Source organism: Lygodium microphyllum, chromosome 21 (assembly GCF_053477565.2).
Source record: "Lygodium microphyllum isolate KBCC chromosome 21, Lygodium_microphyllum_v1.1.10, whole genome shotgun sequence".
Classification (NCBI taxonomy): Eukaryota; Viridiplantae; Streptophyta; class Polypodiopsida; order Schizaeales; family Lygodiaceae; genus Lygodium; species Lygodium microphyllum.
Genome location: NC_141155.1, coordinates 59,344,545 through 59,363,274, shown reverse-complemented (window position 1 = coordinate 59,363,274; position 18,730 = coordinate 59,344,545). Strand labels below are relative to the sequence as shown.

General features: G+C 38.6%; 1 protein-coding gene across 1 annotated transcript; it reads right to left on the bottom strand.

Moving 5' to 3' along the window:
- Window positions 1-7,708: 7,708 nt before the first annotated feature.
- LOC148018054 (uncharacterized) lies at window positions 7,709-9,361 on the bottom strand. Its single transcript, XM_087662196.1, has 4 exons — window positions 9,227-9,361; window positions 9,012-9,130; window positions 8,464-8,683; window positions 7,709-8,068 (listed from the first exon to the last, which is right to left on the bottom strand). Exons 1-4 carry the CDS (start codon window positions 9,288-9,290, stop codon window positions 7,881-7,883), a joined length of 591 nt encoding a protein of 196 aa, XP_087518322.1. The 5' UTR covers window positions 9,291-9,361; the 3' UTR covers window positions 7,709-7,880.
- Between the last annotated feature and the right edge of the window lie 9,369 nt (window positions 9,362-18,730).

Sequence of the window (18,730 nt, the reverse complement as noted above, 5' to 3'; positions counted from 1 at the left end):
TTGTCACAATAAATGACAACTGGCCCATCTGTAGGCTGATGCATATCATAAAGTAGCTTATGCAACCAAGCTACCTCACATGCAGCCATTGCTGCACCCCTGTACTTAGCCTCTGTGCTCGACAAGGCAACTGTAGGCTGTTTCTTGCTGCTCCAAGTGACTACAACACTCCCAAAAGAGAACACATATCCACTGATAGATCATCTATCAGAAATACTACTAGCCCAATCAGCATCAGTGTATCCATGCAATTGTATCTGAACCCCAGTCTCATAAAATAGTCCATACTGCAATGTGGACTTCACATACCTGAGTATGCATCTAGCCGCATCCAAATGCAGTTTCCTTGGAGCCTGCATAAACTGACTTACCAATCCAACAACAAAGCTCAAATCTAGCCTGGTAATAGTCATATAAATCAAACTTCCTACTATGCATCTGTACATAGTAGGGTTTTTGAGAAGCTCACTTGCATCTGCCCTCAGCTTCACATTCTGCTCCAAAGGAACTGAAATAGGCTTACAGCCTGTCATCCCATATTTGGACAGCATGTCCAATCCATACTGCCTCTGCAAGAGTCGTATCCCACTTGGTGATCTAATCATCTCAATGCCCAAGAAATAACGCAGCTCTCCCAAATCCTTCATCTCAAACATCTGCTTCAATAGCATTTTCACATGAAGGATATCTTCATCACTATCACCTGTCGTAATCAAATCATCAACATAAATGACAAGTAGCATAATATCTTTCTTTGTTTTTCTCACATAAAGTGAGAAATCTGCCTTGGAAATTTGAAAGCCAATAGTGACAAGATACTGTCCTATCTTGTCAGACCATGCTTTAGATGCTTGCTTCAAGCCATACAAGGCTTTCTTCAACCTGCAAACAAACTCAGGATGAATAGCATGCACATAACCTGGTGGCTGCTCCATATAGACCTCTTCTTGCAAATCACCATGCAAGAAGGCATTCTTTACATCCATGCCATATGTTTGTGCATACCCCTTGACTACTAATCTTGCCTTGTATCTGTTCACAGAACCATCTGCATTATGCTTCACCTTATAAACCCACTTACAACCAATTGCATTCTTATCTTTAGGCAAAGGTACCAATTCCCATGTAGCATTTGCTTCCAAGGCATCCATTTCTTCATCCATGGCTTTCTCCCATTTTTCTTTTCCCATGGCTTGCTCAAAAGAAGTGGGTTTTAGTTCTTGTATCACTTTGACCATATAGGCATAGTGAATGGCTGTAAATCCATCATATTTCAGCCTATCCACAGGATACCTAGCTCTAGTAGACCTGTGCAAAGTAAGTTCACTCCCAGGTGCTCTCAAAACATCCCTGGTCTTCCTTACTCCAGGTGTAACAATAGAAGGAATACCCAACTCATCATCAATGCTCTGTTCTGAGCCACTAGATTCACCATCCCCATAAGAGTGACCTGCATTCACATCAAACATGGGCTGATCTACCTTCTATTTTCCTTTTCATGAAACTTGCATACCACTATCTGCATTGCTTTGAGAAGATTCTCCTAATCTTAATCTGCCTGTCCATGGTGAAGAATGTGAACCACTGCTAGAGGACACTCCAGGTCCACTAATATCTTGTGACTGCTGATGTGAATTATGTGCAGCATTACCATTTTGTGCATCTACATTATCAATCACATTTACTGGTTTATACTAGCTACTTATCTCATCAAAAACAACATCTCTGCTCACTGTAAACTTACGAGTAGAAGGGTTATAGCATCTATATCCTTTCTGCTGCATAGAGTAACCAATAAAGATGCACTTCTCAACTTTTGGATCCAACTTGGATCTCAACTCATCTGGCACATGAACATAGGCAATGCAACCAAAAATTTTCAAATGAGAAATATCTAGTTTCCTACCAGTATACCTCTCCTCTGGAGTCATGCCATGTATTGCTGCAGTGGGAGTCATGTTCATTATGTAGACTGCTGTAGCAATTGCCTCAGCCCAATAAAAATCTGGCATGTCTTTTTCATTGAGCATGGCACGAGATACCTCTCCAATATGCCTATTTTTTCTTTCTGTAATTCCATTTTGCTGTGGGGTATGACTACATGAATATTGCTACTTTATGCCATGCTCCTGCAAGAACCTTGCAAACTCATTTGAGAGGTACTCTCCCCCTCTATCTGACCTTAGGGATTTTATTTGCAGGCCTGTTTCTTTTTCAACCATAGCTTTAAGAGTTTTGAAATGCCCAAAAACTTCACTTTTCTTTTTCATAAAATACACCCAAAATTTTTTGGTATAGTCATCAATAAAAGTGACAAAATAATGACAGCCTCCAATAGATGCAGCTTTAGTAGTACACACATCAGAGTGGATTAATTCTAATGGCTTCTTACTCTCTTGAACATGTCTAGGAAATGGTTTCCTTGCCTATTTTCCAAATTGACGAGCTTCACATACCTTATGCATTTCTGCAACCTTGAATTTAGGCAATCATGCAACAATATTTTGGGCTTGCATTGATTTAAGTCGTTGTACGTTAACATGACCAATGCGTTTATGCCAGATATCAATATCTGCAACTACACCGGTCCCATGTGCAAACATTGCTGCACTCAATTCAGGCATGTCTACATCCAACGTAAACATTCTACCCTTCTTCTTTCCTTTTGCTATCAAGCGACCTTTATTTTTCATATCCTCAACAAAGCATCCATGAGGATTAAATCTGACGTGCAAGCCCTGTTCAACCATTTGACCAACAAAAACTAGGTTCTTGGTGATATTCGGGACATGAAATACATTCGACATGCATTTCGTTTTCCCATCCTGCATAGACAAATGAATTTTTCCAATCTGCACAATAGGATGTGCAGTATCATCACCAGTCTCCACAAATCCTGGTTTTTCCATTTTCCTTGCATCCTGCATCCATTCTGCATGACCTATCATGTGGTTTGATGCACCTGAGTCAACATACCACACATCGTTGCTTTCTTCTACACTTGTCACAGAATTGGTCATGCGCTGCACCATAAACAAAAGCTCATTTCTGTCATCACCCTGTCTCCTAGAAGATGCATAATTCCCTTGTTGCAATTTTCCATTCATGATGTCATTCTGCTTTTTATAGCAGTCTTTAGCCATATGACCCATTTTACCACACTAGTAGCATTCAACATTGATGTTTGCATGTTGCCTTCTTTGCCATCCACCACGACCTCTTTGGCTCCCCCTACCTCTAGAGTTGCCACATCCTCCTCCATAGGACTGGTTTTCTTGAGTTTGCTGCATATTCTGATTTCTACCACGGCCTCCAGATCGGCCTCCTCTACCTCTGCCTCTACCCCTTCCAGCATTTGAGTAGAAGACAGCTTCTTTTGAAGTTCCTCCTGAAGAAGATGCACCACCATTTCTCTGCTCCTCAGAAATTAGAAGAGCAATCAACTCCTCAAAATCAGGAAATCTTTCACGGATGGAAATGGATGTTTGAAACTGTGCATAATCCTTTCCTAGACCATTCAAGGTTACAGAGACTAAATCATCATCTTCCACTGGCAACCCAATGGAAGCAACTGCATCTGCAATCTTCTTCACCTTCATGTGGTAGTCATTGATGCTCATACTTTCTCTTTGCACATTGTGCAACTCTTGCTTGAGCTATATTTTCCTAGCTTGCATATTTGTGCTATACATTTTTGACAAAGTATCCCATGCCTCCTTTGGCGTACTTGCATCCTGAATATGCACAATCATAGATTCTGAAATACTGATAGACAGCCAGTACATAACTTTTCTGGCTCTCTCATGCCATCCTTTAAATGCCTGCATTTGCTATTGATTGGAAACATCAGGAAGAACCGGTTCTTCTTCATTTCCTGCAACAAATTTCCAATATCCTTTTCCCATAAGGAAATTCGTCATTCTAAACTTCCATGCTTGGAAGTTGTTCTTGTCAAGCTTTTCAATGACAATCTGTGAAAGAGAATCAGATGCCATTACAGAACACTGTAAAAAAATCAGTCACTGCAAAAAACACAGCTTCAGCCTCACAAGGGAAAATCTACAAAACTGACGAAAGTGGTATTTGACCACACAGTCACTTCCTAGTGACGCTTTTGCATCAACAGGCAACAATGATAATTCTGTAACTCCGAATGCCTCTGTGCATAGGCATATGATGCAATTTCTATGGTAACTTTTCACCGACCTGTAAAACAGTGGTCGCACAGCAAAAAATAGGGCCTTTTCCTGAGTGCGTGCAGAAAACTTCCGCCTCCAAAACAAGCCCTGAAATGGCCTCGAATCAAAAAAACAGGGCAACCAGGGACTAAAGCCTTTTCCCGCAGCATATACTGCCCTATTGCTACACCGCGAAGGGCATTTCAATCTGAGACAATGCACTCTTGCACTTTTCAGTTGTGCTACCTGCAGAGACTTGCTCCCAAAACTCGAAAAATGAAAGCAACACTGGTTCTCTTACCAGAACACCGCGAACTTGGTTTGCTTTCTTGAGCTCCTTACCACGAACTAGGCTCTGATACCATGTCAAGATTGTGGGAGAGAAGGAAGGAGTCTCACTTGTAGCTTTCTCACTTACACAATGGGGGAATACACACAACGGTGGAGGCTGAAAACAGTTTTCCTCTTCTTAGTTGTGTAAGCCAAAAAGAACTCTAGTGAAAGACATGATCCTCAAGTGAAAGACATGATTGTGGCTTGTAGAACTATCTTTCCCAATGAACTACATTGCACATGGCCTCAAGTCATGCAACTCTTGTGTTAACCCCATAACCCCCTCCCCCCTACACATTCCATGATCTCAAGTGAAAGACGTGATTTGTGCTTGCACACCTATCTTTCTCAATAGACTACATCCCACCCACCTTCCTATACTCCAATTGAGTCTTCAAGGTTAGGAGATACCTAGGGAGCTTGCTCTCTTAGCATTAGATCAACACTCCAATGGAAATGCATGTGCATCCCTACTATACTCTAGCCACCCCCTTAGGGTGCACCTATCTTTTTTAGATCAACACTCCAATTGCAATGCATGTGCATCCCTACTATACTCTAGCCACCCCCTTAGGGTGCACCTATCTTTTTTAGACCAACACTCTAATTACAATGCATGTGCATCAACATTATACTCTAGTCACCCCCTTAGGGTGCACCTATCTTTTTTTGACATGAGCAAAACTTCCCATGACTATGGAAATACCCAAGAAGACATGCTTTCATGCCATGTTGAAGGGACTACCATAGTTTTATGAAGTGGTCAATGTTATTATGATTATGTGCAAATATGAAAGATGGCTAAAGAAACTAGTGACTGGAAGTGAAGTTGGATGTGAAAGCAAGAAAGAACAAAAATTTAAAAGCACATGAAATAGTGGCATATGTAGGATAAAAGAATATGAAGATGGTGCTACCCTAAAATATTTGGCATTTTAAAATTATTATTAAGCTTGACTATTCTGGATAAATCCAAGTGTTAGGCCCCCTTTGTGCAAAGTTGTATTAAGAAGAGTTAGAAAAATGGAAGTATCCCATAGGCAAGTTGCAAAGGCCTTGACCAAGGCAAGAATCTACGGTTAGAGAATGTGTAAAGGTTTAGGATGCCCACATAAAAGAAACCCTTGCATATAATGTATAACATGGAATATATCTCACATTGGAGTCTCTCTTCCATTCTTAGGGATTGTCATGGGTCCCCCCTTAGGGTGCACCTATCTTTTTGGGCTTGCACACCTATCTTTCTCAACACACTACATTTCACCCACCTCCCTAAACTCCAATTGAGTCTTCAAGGTTAGGAGATACCTAGGGAGCTTGCTCTCCTAGCATTAGATCGACGCTCCAATTACAATGCATGTGCATCCCCATTATACTCTAGCCACCCCCTTAGAGTGCACCTATCTTTTTTTATGTGAGTAAAACTTCCCATGACTATGGCAATACCCAAGAAGACATGCTTTGATACCATGTCGAAGGGACTACTATAGTTTTATGAAGTGGTCAATGTTATTATGATTATGTGCAGATATGAAAGATGGCTAAAGAAACTAGTGATTGGAAGTGAAGTTGGATGTGAAAGCAAGAAAGAAACAAAATTTTAAAAGCACACGAGATAGTGGCATAGGTAGGATAAAAGGATATGAAGATGGTACTACCCTAAAATATTTGGCATTTTAAAATTATTATTAAGCTTGACTATTCTGGATAAATCCAAGTGTTAGGCCCTCTTTGTGCAAATTTGTATTAAGAAGAGTTAGAAAAATGGAAGTATCCCATAGGCAAGTTGCAAAGGCCTTGACCAAGGCAAGAATCTACGATTAGAGAATGTGTAAAGGTTTAGGCTACCCACATAAAAGAAACCCTTGCATATAATGTATAACATGGAATAGATCTCACATTGGAGAGTCTCTCTTCCGTCCTTACGGATTGTCATGGGTCCCCCCTTAGGGTGCACCTATCTTTTTTTTTAAACGTGAACAAAAGGCTAAAACATCCCATGACTATGACAATCCCCAATCAGAATGCTTCAGAGTCTCTCTTCTGTTCTTCTCTTCTTTCATAGCTATTGAGAGTGTGAGTGCATGAGGCATGGAGCTTAAATCCTTGTGTGTAATAAACAAAAGGTGGATCTTCTCTGCTCAACCTCTTCTTCTCTTTGTTTCTTCCTCTCTTCTTGCTCACCAAAGATGAAGGCTTAAATAATTGGAGGCATTGGAGCATTCGAGCTTGAAGAGCATGGAGTGGAAGCCATTGAAGGCTATGCTTGGATCTCAATTGGATTGAAGGAGCTCTAGATCCACCTTCAACCATTCAAGCTAAAACGGGTGAACACATGGAATTGATAGGCTTAGGTTTATAATTACCTGTAGTTTTTCTTGTTGCTTACTTGAGGTAGAGAAAAGCTTGCTTGCTTGCTTGGATAAGGAATGGGTGAGGAGCAATCCTAAGTGAAAGATAGGAGATTGAATGATGGTGACGGGGCATGTCCCCCTTGAATGTTGAGATTATGTTATGTCGACAAATACACATGTTGCAATTATCCTTGAGAAAACCTTGATCCTACTACCTAGTCTAACTCCTATCTCATTTACTTATGCTAACATTCAATTATCAAAATTATGAAAGTTTTAAGCATAGTTGGTGACTAAACAATGACAATTTGCACTTTAGGGTTATCCCTTATGGATGAGTTAAATGGAGGTGGATTGATATGATTGTCGTGGATATTACAATTGGCTGTGATGCATGATAAGTGTCTTGTCTCCATTATCTATGCGGTAAAAATTAAAGCTCTGAATTTTGAAGATGGACACAATTTTTTTGTTGATTCAAGGAATTTAAAAGAACTAAAAAGACGATGGAACCATAGTAAAAAGCACTAGAACCAAACTATCGGCACATGTGGGATGGCAATATATGTTGCATTATCGCAAGGGATTTTTTTGTATGCACATGGCAACATATTCGTGCATGTGTCTGTGTTGTGTGTACCCCATATGGAGAAAGCGAGCACATGTGCGCATGTTGCGAAAACATAATTAGATAACACATTCACATTCTTTTACACCAAAATGGGATACTTGGTTTCAAAACATAGTTAAACAACAAATTCTTGTTCTTTTAAACCAAAATGGGATACTTGATTTCAACACTCACACTTAATGATTATGCGATATCTCAAACATGGGCTAATAAGTAATAAATATGCCGTGCTCATATTCATTTAAGTAATAACGACGATAAGTCATTGGTATATCACTCTTAAGTACATAATCGATTGCTTCACTTTGCACACCAGAGCTTCCTTCACGCTTCATCGTGTCATATTGATAATACTATTGACGATGGGCTAGTAAGATCAAGAAGTTATAAAGATGTCCCGATAGGGGAAGAAAGAGGTGGAAAGATTGGAGGAAGACCTACACCTCCTGGAAAATCGCAGTTGGGATCAAAGCCAAATCTAAAATGGCCCTTATACCTTCTGTGACAATCAGCATGGCCACCACCATCTTGTTTGTGATAATTTTGCACGCAAAGTTTATCCATTGTGGAACCTAGTGAAGTGAACACACACATTGGATTAGTTATAAACATTAAACAGAGCCTTATAGAGTATAGTGTAACTACGCTTGACTTTTTCTAATAGAATAACTTGAGAATTGATGGGGAATTTATCATGATGAGTTCCCTCATTAACCTTTTCACAATTACAACCTAGAGGAATTGATAGGAGGGAATAGGAGCTACAAAAAATGCAATTTCAATTTCCCCTTCTATGTCTAGCAACAACAGAAGAGGGTTATCATAAAAGCACAACTAATATTCTCGTTGTTATATTTCATTATTTCCCTCTATGCAAAATAGCAATGAAATGCAAGTGGGGAATAAGGAATGCACTTGATACGGTTCCTCGTGTTAAAACTATTGACTATGCATTCCAAAAACTAACCGTGGTCGGCTTCCCCCGCAAGCTCGTCATAGAGGTGGAAGAGGTTGGGACAAGAATGTTTGCAATCATGAGAGCAGAGCTTGGTGAGGGTGGTCGGGTCGCTAAGAGCATCGGTGGAGAGGCCCTTAGACATCCTGCTTAGGCCACATGCTCGGATGCAATCATCAGTCTCAATCCAAGGTGTTCGATACTTCTCCTCTCGAACAAGAACACCAGAGTCCTGCATCAATGATTGGGATAGTTCATGACGCTATTTCCTCCTCGTAGAGAGATGTTATTTCAACAAACAAAGTGTTCCCAAAAGACAGAAAGAGCTTCTTATCTATGGAGTCATGTTTTCTGATCATAGCCGAAAAAAATTGCTAATACTCTGAAAAGAAATAAAAATGCAAAATTTTAGAAAGCATGCTTATGAGAACAACCGTTTTTTAAAAAAGTATTCTTTGATTTTCCGTTTGACCGTGTGAATACAACCACATATATATATATATGGATGGTGGCCGACCATTACGAATACGAGATATACTGCTGAGTGCATTCGTACGTACCTGGCACTCGTAATCCGGATGGGATGGGTCTCCTTCCAGCACGCAGCGAGTCCCGTGAGAGCACACCGAGAAGGCGCACAGGTTTGCCGGAAGATGCTCGCACTCAAGATCCGCCTCAGCTGCATTTTACACACACAATCAGCCTCATTCATTCATTCATATAGTCCAAAATATTTGCATCCAAGCTTACGTGCACTGGATTCATCATTACTTACCACCCATGGATGTGTAGCTCACGCAAACGAGCACCAATACCATCATCCTCTCCAAAAGAGCCATGATTGCTTTCCTATGCACCCCTCTCCTTAGAAATAGTGCTGCCCCCCAAAGCCACTCCTTTGCAATGTCTACTTTCTTACTTCACAAAATGTTAACCCATAATGATGTGGTTTTATAGCACTTGGTACAACTTGTTTGCTTCCCACATGTTTCAAAGGAATAGTAAAATTTGACGAAAGTCAAGGATCTTAATATTTTCTTAGATTCACTATATATATGATCCTTCATGCTTACATTTGACATTTATAACTTCACTTGAACAATGGAGTGCGCCGATCTTTTTGGAGCATCGGTTTTGCTACGAGTATGGATCACACCACACTCTTCATCAATGACTTTATTTCTACTTTGAAAATTATACTCTATGCTAAGAACCTATTGTGGTATCAACTAAAACCATCAAGAATGCATCAAAATGAGGCCACCTTAACTTTCCTCAAAGTTTGTAAGTGTGCACCTCACACTCTATTCTTTATCAATTATGGCATATAAAACTATTGCTCTAGGGAGCTTGAATTCCCTTCTCCTCATAGATCTCGATGCTTGAAAAGCATGTGATAAGTACTTTCACTTAGTTATAGAAATCACGTAATCATCAGTTCTTAGCCTTTTGAAGAGTCCACATCTCTACTTAACATCCACACATTATACTAACCCCTTCCAAATTTTCTAAGCATTGGTTTTTGTAAAAGTCTGTGGTCTAGGTATTCAATGAATTTCCTTATAACTACACAATTTCCAAATTCGTAGAAGTCCCCAATTAACGCCTTCATCCACACCAATCACCACACTTTAAAACTCCTTTATAAGCATCCTTTACATGATTGTATCCACACTTTGTTCATTCATTGGTGAACTATGAATAAATTCAAAGTTTATGGGGAATGTTTCACAAATCTTAAATCAAATCTATCTTTTGTTGACTGCAAATCATGTTTGTGTACCTTGGATTAGAAAAGAAACTTTTGAAGTGCGTTTAATGTGTAATGTTGCTATTTTTGGTTTGCAAATCAGTTGCTCATTGCTAAGTTATTATCATTTCCCACCTAGGCCTCTACCTATTCAACACGTTGAAGTCCCTTGGGGATACACCTTGGATACAAATCTAGATGATCAAGATAGTCTAGAGATAGAACATAAAGTTCTTCTTGCTCAACCCTAAGCAAGGCAATTAAGATCTGGTAAAATATAGTTTTGAAGAGATTATTATTTTAGCTTTTCATTGTGATTTACTTCTATTGTTTTGTGGTTCCACTTATAATTTTTGCCTCTTATCGTGTGTCTAATGATACTCTAGGAAGGAAAAGAGCTACTGCTTTCTTTATTTATGAAATCTTTAGCTAAATTCATAGCTCTAATACTTTCTAGCTATCTCACTATACTCAAGTTTGATAATTTTTTGTGGTTTCTAGCCATTATGATGTTGCTATTAAAGGGAGAAAGGAGTGAGGCCATCATTGAGTTAGCTCTCACTATCGCTACTCAACTCCTAATTGAATTCAAGCTCCTAGAATTGTAGGGAATTGCTTAGGCACCATCTCCATGTCATATGTAGATCAAATGCACTTTTACTTAAAGATGTGAATACCAATTTGTGTTGAGTCAAATAAAACATAGTAACAAAGCATTAACTTAGAAAGCAATGCACCACAACAGTTTCTCAAGTGAAGTATCAAGTTCAAATCTTGCTCAAATACATCATCAAGGGCATTTGCTTAACTATCCATCATGATAGAGAATCAAATAGCTTGAATAGACTTGCATCGCCTTCATGTATAGAGAACATGGATCATTATATGAATATAGCTAAGTATAAGAGTGAAGATCGTCCCATAAGATCGCCGAGCCTAATATAACATATGTGTTTGATGCATAAGTTTTGTGCCTATTGTAGATGGATCATGGGAAGTTTAGAAACTAGCAATAGTAGCTTTTGAGATACTTTTGTTATTGTGGCATTCCATGAGTAGCTATGATCCCCAAGCTACCCATGAAATAATAACTAATGAACTATCTAATTTGAATACTGAACTTCTAGGGTTCCTTGACATATATATTTTTGAGCTACTTACGTTTCCTTTGGTGTGCCTAAGGTACTTTATAAGCTAACTCTACAAAAGGTATATTTTTATGAGCTATCTATACGTACTTTGCTATGCCTAAGGTACTTTATAAGCTAGTTCTATAAGAAAAAAATGTCAATGCATGCTTGGAAAGTGGATGAGCGCTTCCCCAATGTGAGCGCTTGACAACTAAGTGGGCCCAATTAGTTGGGTGCTTTCATGATAAAATGAATAGGAATAGAGTTGAACAATCACAAACTAGGGCCACCGTCTTAGAACCTAACAAAGAATTGTTTTAGGGAATCGTTTTAGGGAGCTAGAGTGAGATTATGCCAAGGCAGTGGGGTTGATGTTCTATTCCCAAAGCACTTTGTTTGCAAGGTCGTGACCTAGGGCTTACCACTTGGCAAAATTTGAGAATCCAACAGTGTCCAAATAACATAAGTTGGGATATGATCATGAGCAAGTCACAATACTCCCTAGGCAACAACTTGGGGCTAGGTACATTTCACATGGTATTGGAGTAAAATAAATCATTATGAAAATATTTTTAGTAATAAAGTGTGTGTGCCCTATCAAACTAATTCATGGAAGCAAGGATCAACAATGGAAGCCAAGAGAGAAATCTTGAAATTAATGGAAGAGATATATTATTGTTCAAAAATAATTAGGCGAGTGAGAATACATAGATCATTGTATTTTATCTAGAAAAAACACTCTAGGATAAGAAAACCTCAAGTGTAAGGTTATGAAAAGCAACCCATGTATTTAATATGAGGGATCTTCATAAAACCATAGCACTAGTGAAATAAGGAGTGTATTTGATAGGTTAATATTATATAGAAAAACCATAGTACTCATGAAATGAGGAGTGTATTCATCAATAAGTTACTTGTTATAGTTGTACTTTGGTGATAAACTTAGGCAAGGAATCACATGCAACCAAAAGCATTGACTAAAGAAAATGAATGGATACTTGTTAGGGTAGTAATTTGGTGATGGACTTAGGTAAGGAATCACATGCAACCAAAAGCATTGACTAAAGAAAAATAGAGACTCAAAATTAGTTATTGAATGGATACTATTGTGATTTATCTTAGTAGATACAAATTGAAGGGAGAAAAGAATAATGTTGTCTTGAGGAGAATCATTTTTCTCACTCTTCCTACTTTTGTGCAAGATAAGTTACATAACTTTTGAGCTATGTTCCCCTTAGTTTACCAAGTGGGATCCTCATGTAGCCTTACCTTGCAAGAGGAGATATTCCACATGATGGACCGGGTTTTCATTCTTTTAGACTACCAGTTTGCTAGAGTTCATGCATGGTTTGAGTACCTAGGCTTGTATATGACATTTCCCAACTACATGGTTGAGATCCTAGATTATAATCTATGGAGGCTCCATTGGGCTAAGTGGCTCCAACTAGTTTTGCTCTCTTCATATTTCATTAAGGCCAAACATTGAATCCGTTGGTTCCTAAAGAGGGTAGCGAGGACTCAAAATCAATCAATCTATCATTATTTTGTGGAAATTACACGATGCAGCAACTAGACAAAATCTAAACAACGAGTAGAGAATACATAGCAAATATGAGAACAATAGAAACTACTTTAATTTCAAACGAAATAATACAAAGATGGCTCTCTCCACCCATGTGCTTCCACTTTGAAGCTTAGATGGTGATCCAAAGAGATAATAGGAAAAGAGTTTAAGACTAGCTAAAAGAACTCTAATTGGGTGAAAGATAGATTGATGATGGCTTTTGAGGGTTCTTCCTTTTATAGCTTGGGAAGGTAGTCTAGTTGGCTTGTCTAAACATATTATGAGCCTTCCCTAGTCGACTAGGGAATATTATATAAATTATTTCCTTTAGCGTTAGGCCAAGGGCATTGTCCTCGGACCCTCATTAGGGGGGTTGTTTCCTCCCCTGAGGCACCCCCAGCTAGGGGTCGCTTCTACGTCCCCTGACCCCAAAATAGAGATCCCTGATAGCTCCCACACCCCACAACTCAATGGATTGTGCCTTGAGTTGCTACCAACATAACTACTCTATCTAACCCAAAGGCTAGATCCACAAAGGTCACCTTTTTGCCATCCAAGAACATAGACCTCATTTGAAATACAAGTTAGGACCCAACCACACATGGATTCTCCTCATAATGGGGGTCTCACAACTTAGAGCACCATGGATCATTGGTGTGGCAACTTACGAGGGTGGGGCATTGAGTATATCTAGCACTCCCCCTCAATGTCTACCCACCATAAGTGAACTACATCCTCTAACCAATGCCAAGTCTTTGAAGATGAACTTGAATCAAAACCTTTATAGGAGCTTTGGTGAAAGTATCTACTCCATTCTTCTATGTTGAAGCTCTATTATCCCATCCTCAATCAAGTCATGCACATAGCAATACTGGATCTCAATGTGCTTGGTGTGTGCATGAAAAACTAGATCTTTAGCAATGGTGATGCACCTCTAATTGTCATATCTTAGCACTATGGTATCTTCATCTTGTACTCCCATAAGCCATAGGATCATCCTTGACCATACTACTTCACATGTAGCAAAACAAGTTTCCTTGTACTATACTTTAGTAGAAGACAATAGCATAATTGGTTACTTATTACCAATCCAAGAGAATATTCATGAACCTAAAGAGAAACAATATCTAGAAAGTGATTTCCTAGAATCACTATCACCTGCCCAATCTGAGTCACAGTTTCTCACAAGAGTACTTCCAAAATTGTATATGATTCCATAATCAAGAGTTTCCTTCAAGTGTCTGAGCACCCACATCCCAACTTTCCAATGACTTTCTCGTGGTTTGTTTGATAATCTACTTAAAACACTAATAGCAAAACTAGCCTAATGTTACACAAGTAGATGATTCTACCAACCAACCTCCCATACCTCCCAATGTCTACTACTAGTGTTGGCATATCCTCAATGGATAACTTGCATTGACCCCAATAGGTATAGCTATCTCCTTACACTCGATCATGCCAAATGCTTTTAAGATCTCCCATGCATACTTCTTTTGAGAGATGAAGATTTTGCCAAACTTCATTTCAAATTGAAAGTTCAAAGCCTTTCCAGTCTGATGGATCATATCTTCATAGTCACATGTATTACAGAGGTCTTCTACATATATGACAATCACTACAAACTTTTCACTATCCCTATAGACATACAAGTTAGCATCTGAGGCACATCTTTTGAAATTCAAGCCTAAAAATAATTTATCTATTTGGCAATACCTTGTTTCAGCCCATACAATGCCTTCTTTAGCTTACAAACTTTGTTCTCATAATGGGGAGCCTCAAACCCCAGTGATTGAGCCACATGCACCTCCTCCTTGAGATCACCATTCCAAAACATTGATTTAATATCCATTTGGTAGACTAGCCACTTATTATGAGCAGCCATTGCAACAACTATTGTGCAAAAAGTGGTCATTCTAGCAATTGGAGCAAATGATTATTGAAAATCAAATCCTTCTATTTGTAAAAATCCCTATGCAATTAATCTAGCTTTGTACTTTTCTTAGGTTCTATCAGCCTTGTACTTAACCTTCCAAACCCACTTAGAGTCAATAATCTTCCTCTTTTCTGGCCAATCCACTAGCTCCCAAGTATCATTCTCCATTATGTTGTCATACTCAACTTATATAGCTTCTCTCCATGATAGATTGACAAGTCATTCGTCCAGTCTGTTGGCTCATTTACTTCTCTCATAATCTCAGTCATCAAGACTATATTGACTATGTGAGCAGAAGCCTTTCTTTGTTCCTCCGTTCTTAGAGATCTCCTTGGTCCATCTGCCTTTTCATCAATAGTAGTAGGCATAGGATTATTCTGATCATACTTCACCCATTGTAGCAATGGCTTTTCCATTGGTATGATTGCAAGTTAGTGAACTTTTTTCTCATAGTCCGGAGATGATGCTTCCTCCTCCTTGAGGGTAGAGACAACTCATGGAATAGGTTCATAATGGACTACTTCTTCACTAGATGATAAAGTGGAAGAACTTATGCTCTCCTCCTTGACTGTATTTGGCTGCTCCTTAGAGACCACATCATGGCTTGCTATGATCTTATTCGTCTCTTGGTCATACAATTTATAAGCCTTTTGCTCATCACTATAACCTAAGAAGATACATTTTGTGCTTTTTGGGTTTAACTTGTTTTTCTTATCCTTTGGAACATGTGCATATAATTCACATCAAAAATTTCTAAAAAAGTATGAGATAGATGGTTTCTTACTAGAATAGGCCTCATGAGGAGTTTTTCTCTTAAGAGCCTTTGTGTAACTCTGATTGAGAATGTAGACTACAATATTAATAGCTTCTGTCCTAACCTGGTTAGCCCTTAATCATACAGCTTGCCAATTCCACAATGGTATGATTTTGGCATTCAAAATGCCATTTTGCTGAGGTGTATGAGGTGTTATTAATTGTTGCTCAATGCCTTTTCTCTTATAAAAGTCCTCAAACTCCTTTGAGTTGAACTCACCACCACTATCTATTCTAAACTTCCTCACACATTTTCCTATTTCAGTCTCAACAAGTTTTAGACATTCTTTAAACTTACCAAAATCTTGAGTCTTATCGTAAAGAAAGTACATCCACATTTTCCTACTGTAGTCATCATCGATCAAGAAGATCCTCTTAAAGCTTGTGTAGGTATTTTATCACACAAGTCAACATACACCAACTTTAGAGAAGCCTTCGTTCTATTCTTGCTTTCTTGTGGAAATGTCTTTCTTTGTTGCTTGCCCACCATCATATAAGCTTCACAAGGTACCTCCATTTTAGTTATTCTAGGTAGGTGACCAATCATACCTTGCTTATATATCTCATTTAACACTACAAAACCAATGTAGCCAAATCTTTAATGCCAAAGTATATGTGTGCCCACACCAGCGGTGGCTATAAGAGCACTTAGCTCATACAAGTTGTTCCTCCTTTCTCCATTGTCAACAACTTTATCAACATTGTTGATAATTTCTGTACATATCTCATGTGGCTAAGATTAGTTATAGAAGAAACCGATAGTAAATTTCTCTGAAGCTCTGGAACATACAACATATTTGAAAGATTTTTTAGTTTACCATTTACAACAAAAAAAGGAAATAGTTCACGTGCCCTCAGCAAGGCATTTTATATTATTCCCAACCATCACAATGATGGATTCTTGCAAAGGCTTCATAGAACTACATAGACCTTTCTTGTCGGTCATGTGACGAGAGGTGCCACTATCCAATACCCATGAGTTAGTGGTAGATATTTCTTGCACTAAGGAACACACTTCCTCAATAGTCACTATGAATAACTCCAACTCTACTTCAGCTATGTTTATCAAACTCTCATAGTTCTCAATTCACGACATTTTTGTAGAAACAACTTGCATCAAAGACCCTATTTTACTCAAATTATTTGAGCTCGATTGTCCAAGTGCAAAATTGAAGTTCAAAGCATGAAGTTATGGAGATTTTTGGTTGTCTTGAAGTTATTTAATAAGATGAATATAGAGATAGTCTACATGTCTATTACACAAATCTACATGAAAAATATATGTTGATCATAGAGTCACCTCCATTTGTGTCAGTTGTATGCCTTTCTTTTTAGTGAAAGATTTGTGTCCATCTTCATCTTCTTATCTCCATTAGAATAATCTTCATTGTCTTGAGCCTCTTTGGAATTACCATCGATATCAACAAGAGTATTCCTCTACTTCATCTCTCCCACTTGTGCTTTTTCTCTAACCATGTTGCCTTCAACTTTATCAAATCCCCTTCATCACCACCATCACTCGTATTATTTCCATCTCTAACACCACCATCTTCTTCCTCTTCATCCCTAGATTGAATATTCCATGCATCACACATTCCATTGCCAATGAAGGAGAACCACTATATCAGTAGTATCAATTATCCCTAAATCCTCTAAATTGCCTATTTTTGATGAAGCATGATATCATTTTGGGTCATATTGTTTCCAAAATTGGAATTGCCACTAATATAGCCAATATCAAGGTTCTAATGAGTCTCTCTCTGCCCACCAACCTGAAGGGAGTACAATGTTTTCTTGGCCAAACTAGGCACAATCGTTGCTTTATATTGAATTATGCATAAATTACTCAACCACTTTATAAGCTACTTGTCACAAGGATATGGAGATCAAGGAATGCCAAGTCTCCTATGAAGCATCAAAACAAGCTCTAATGGTGATTACACCCATTTTAAGAGCCTCAAACTAGATGATTACATTCCATGTGCACATCGATGCTTTTGAGATTATAATTGGAGTAGTGTTGTGCTAGCCCTATAAATGTAACATGGATTTTTTGGTGAATATACCAGTTGGGAACTCAATGAGACCAAAATGAATTATTCAACCACAAAACACGAAGGTTTAGTAATGGTCTACACTATAAAGAAGTTTCACTATTCTCTTCTTGCTATGCCTTTCACCTTCTTTGTGGAGTATCAAGCATTGCTTTATCTTACAAACAATCCCTATGCTATCAGACACATTACTTGTTGGCTCCTCTTGTTACTGTAATTTGACTTCTCAATTATTGTGCATAAGGGAAAATAGCACTTCATGGTGAATCACTTATCACGAATGACTAGTGGCAAAAAGGCCATAGGAGTTCATGACCAACTCCCTGATGCTCACTTGTTCCACATTCATTTTATGAAGCTCATCTCTTCCAAGTAGATTTGATGCCTCAATGGATACATGATGTTATCAATGTCCTTGAGAAAGATCTACCATGACCAGCAATCAAAAAAGCATGACTCACATACTTGTTAATTAACACGTGACCATATCAATTGATCATGGGTCAATTGTATCATCTCAAGCACGATGGTCTTATTATAGGAGATGCATTTGTGAACGTGATATTGAGGCTATGTTACAAGAGGCACATCTTGGCATTGCTAGAGGACACTTCGATGCAACCGTTATAGCCAAAAAAGGGCTTTAATCACGGTTATGGTGGCCCCCACACTATTTAAAGATCATGCATGATTTGTCAAGCATTGTGATGAGTGCAAGGGGAAAAATTTGCTTATCAAAAAGGATAAAATGAAACTTACACTAATGATTGCCTACCAATCCTTTGAGAAATGGGGCATATACTTCATTTGACCCGTTAGTCTAGCCAGTGAATACTTGCAAGCTCAATACATTATCATAGCCATGGATTACATGACTAAATGGACAAAAACTAGGTCTACTCAAAAAAATGGCACAAGAACCACTGCTTGATTCCTTTGGAAGCAAGTCATTTCTTGCTTTGGATCCCCTATAGATATTATTAGTGACCAAGGGACCCACTTTGTTAATGAAGTGATTCAATACCTCTTTTC

What these genes read in the sequence shown, in the direction of transcription:
- LOC148018054 (XM_087662196.1), bottom strand. Translation starts at nt 9,290, where the DNA reads ATGGCTCTTTTGGAGAGGATGATGGTATTGGTGCTCGTTTGCGTGAGC. An exon ending in ATCCGGATTACGAGTGCCAG is followed by an intron (nt 8,684 to 9,011) that starts GTACGTACGAAT and finishes TCATTGATGCAG; the next exon opens with GACTCTGGTGTTCTTGTTCG. An exon ending in TGCGGGGGAAGCCGACCACG is followed by an intron (nt 8,069 to 8,463) that starts GTTAGTTTTTGG and finishes TCACTTCACTAG; the next exon opens with GTTCCACAATGGATAAACTT.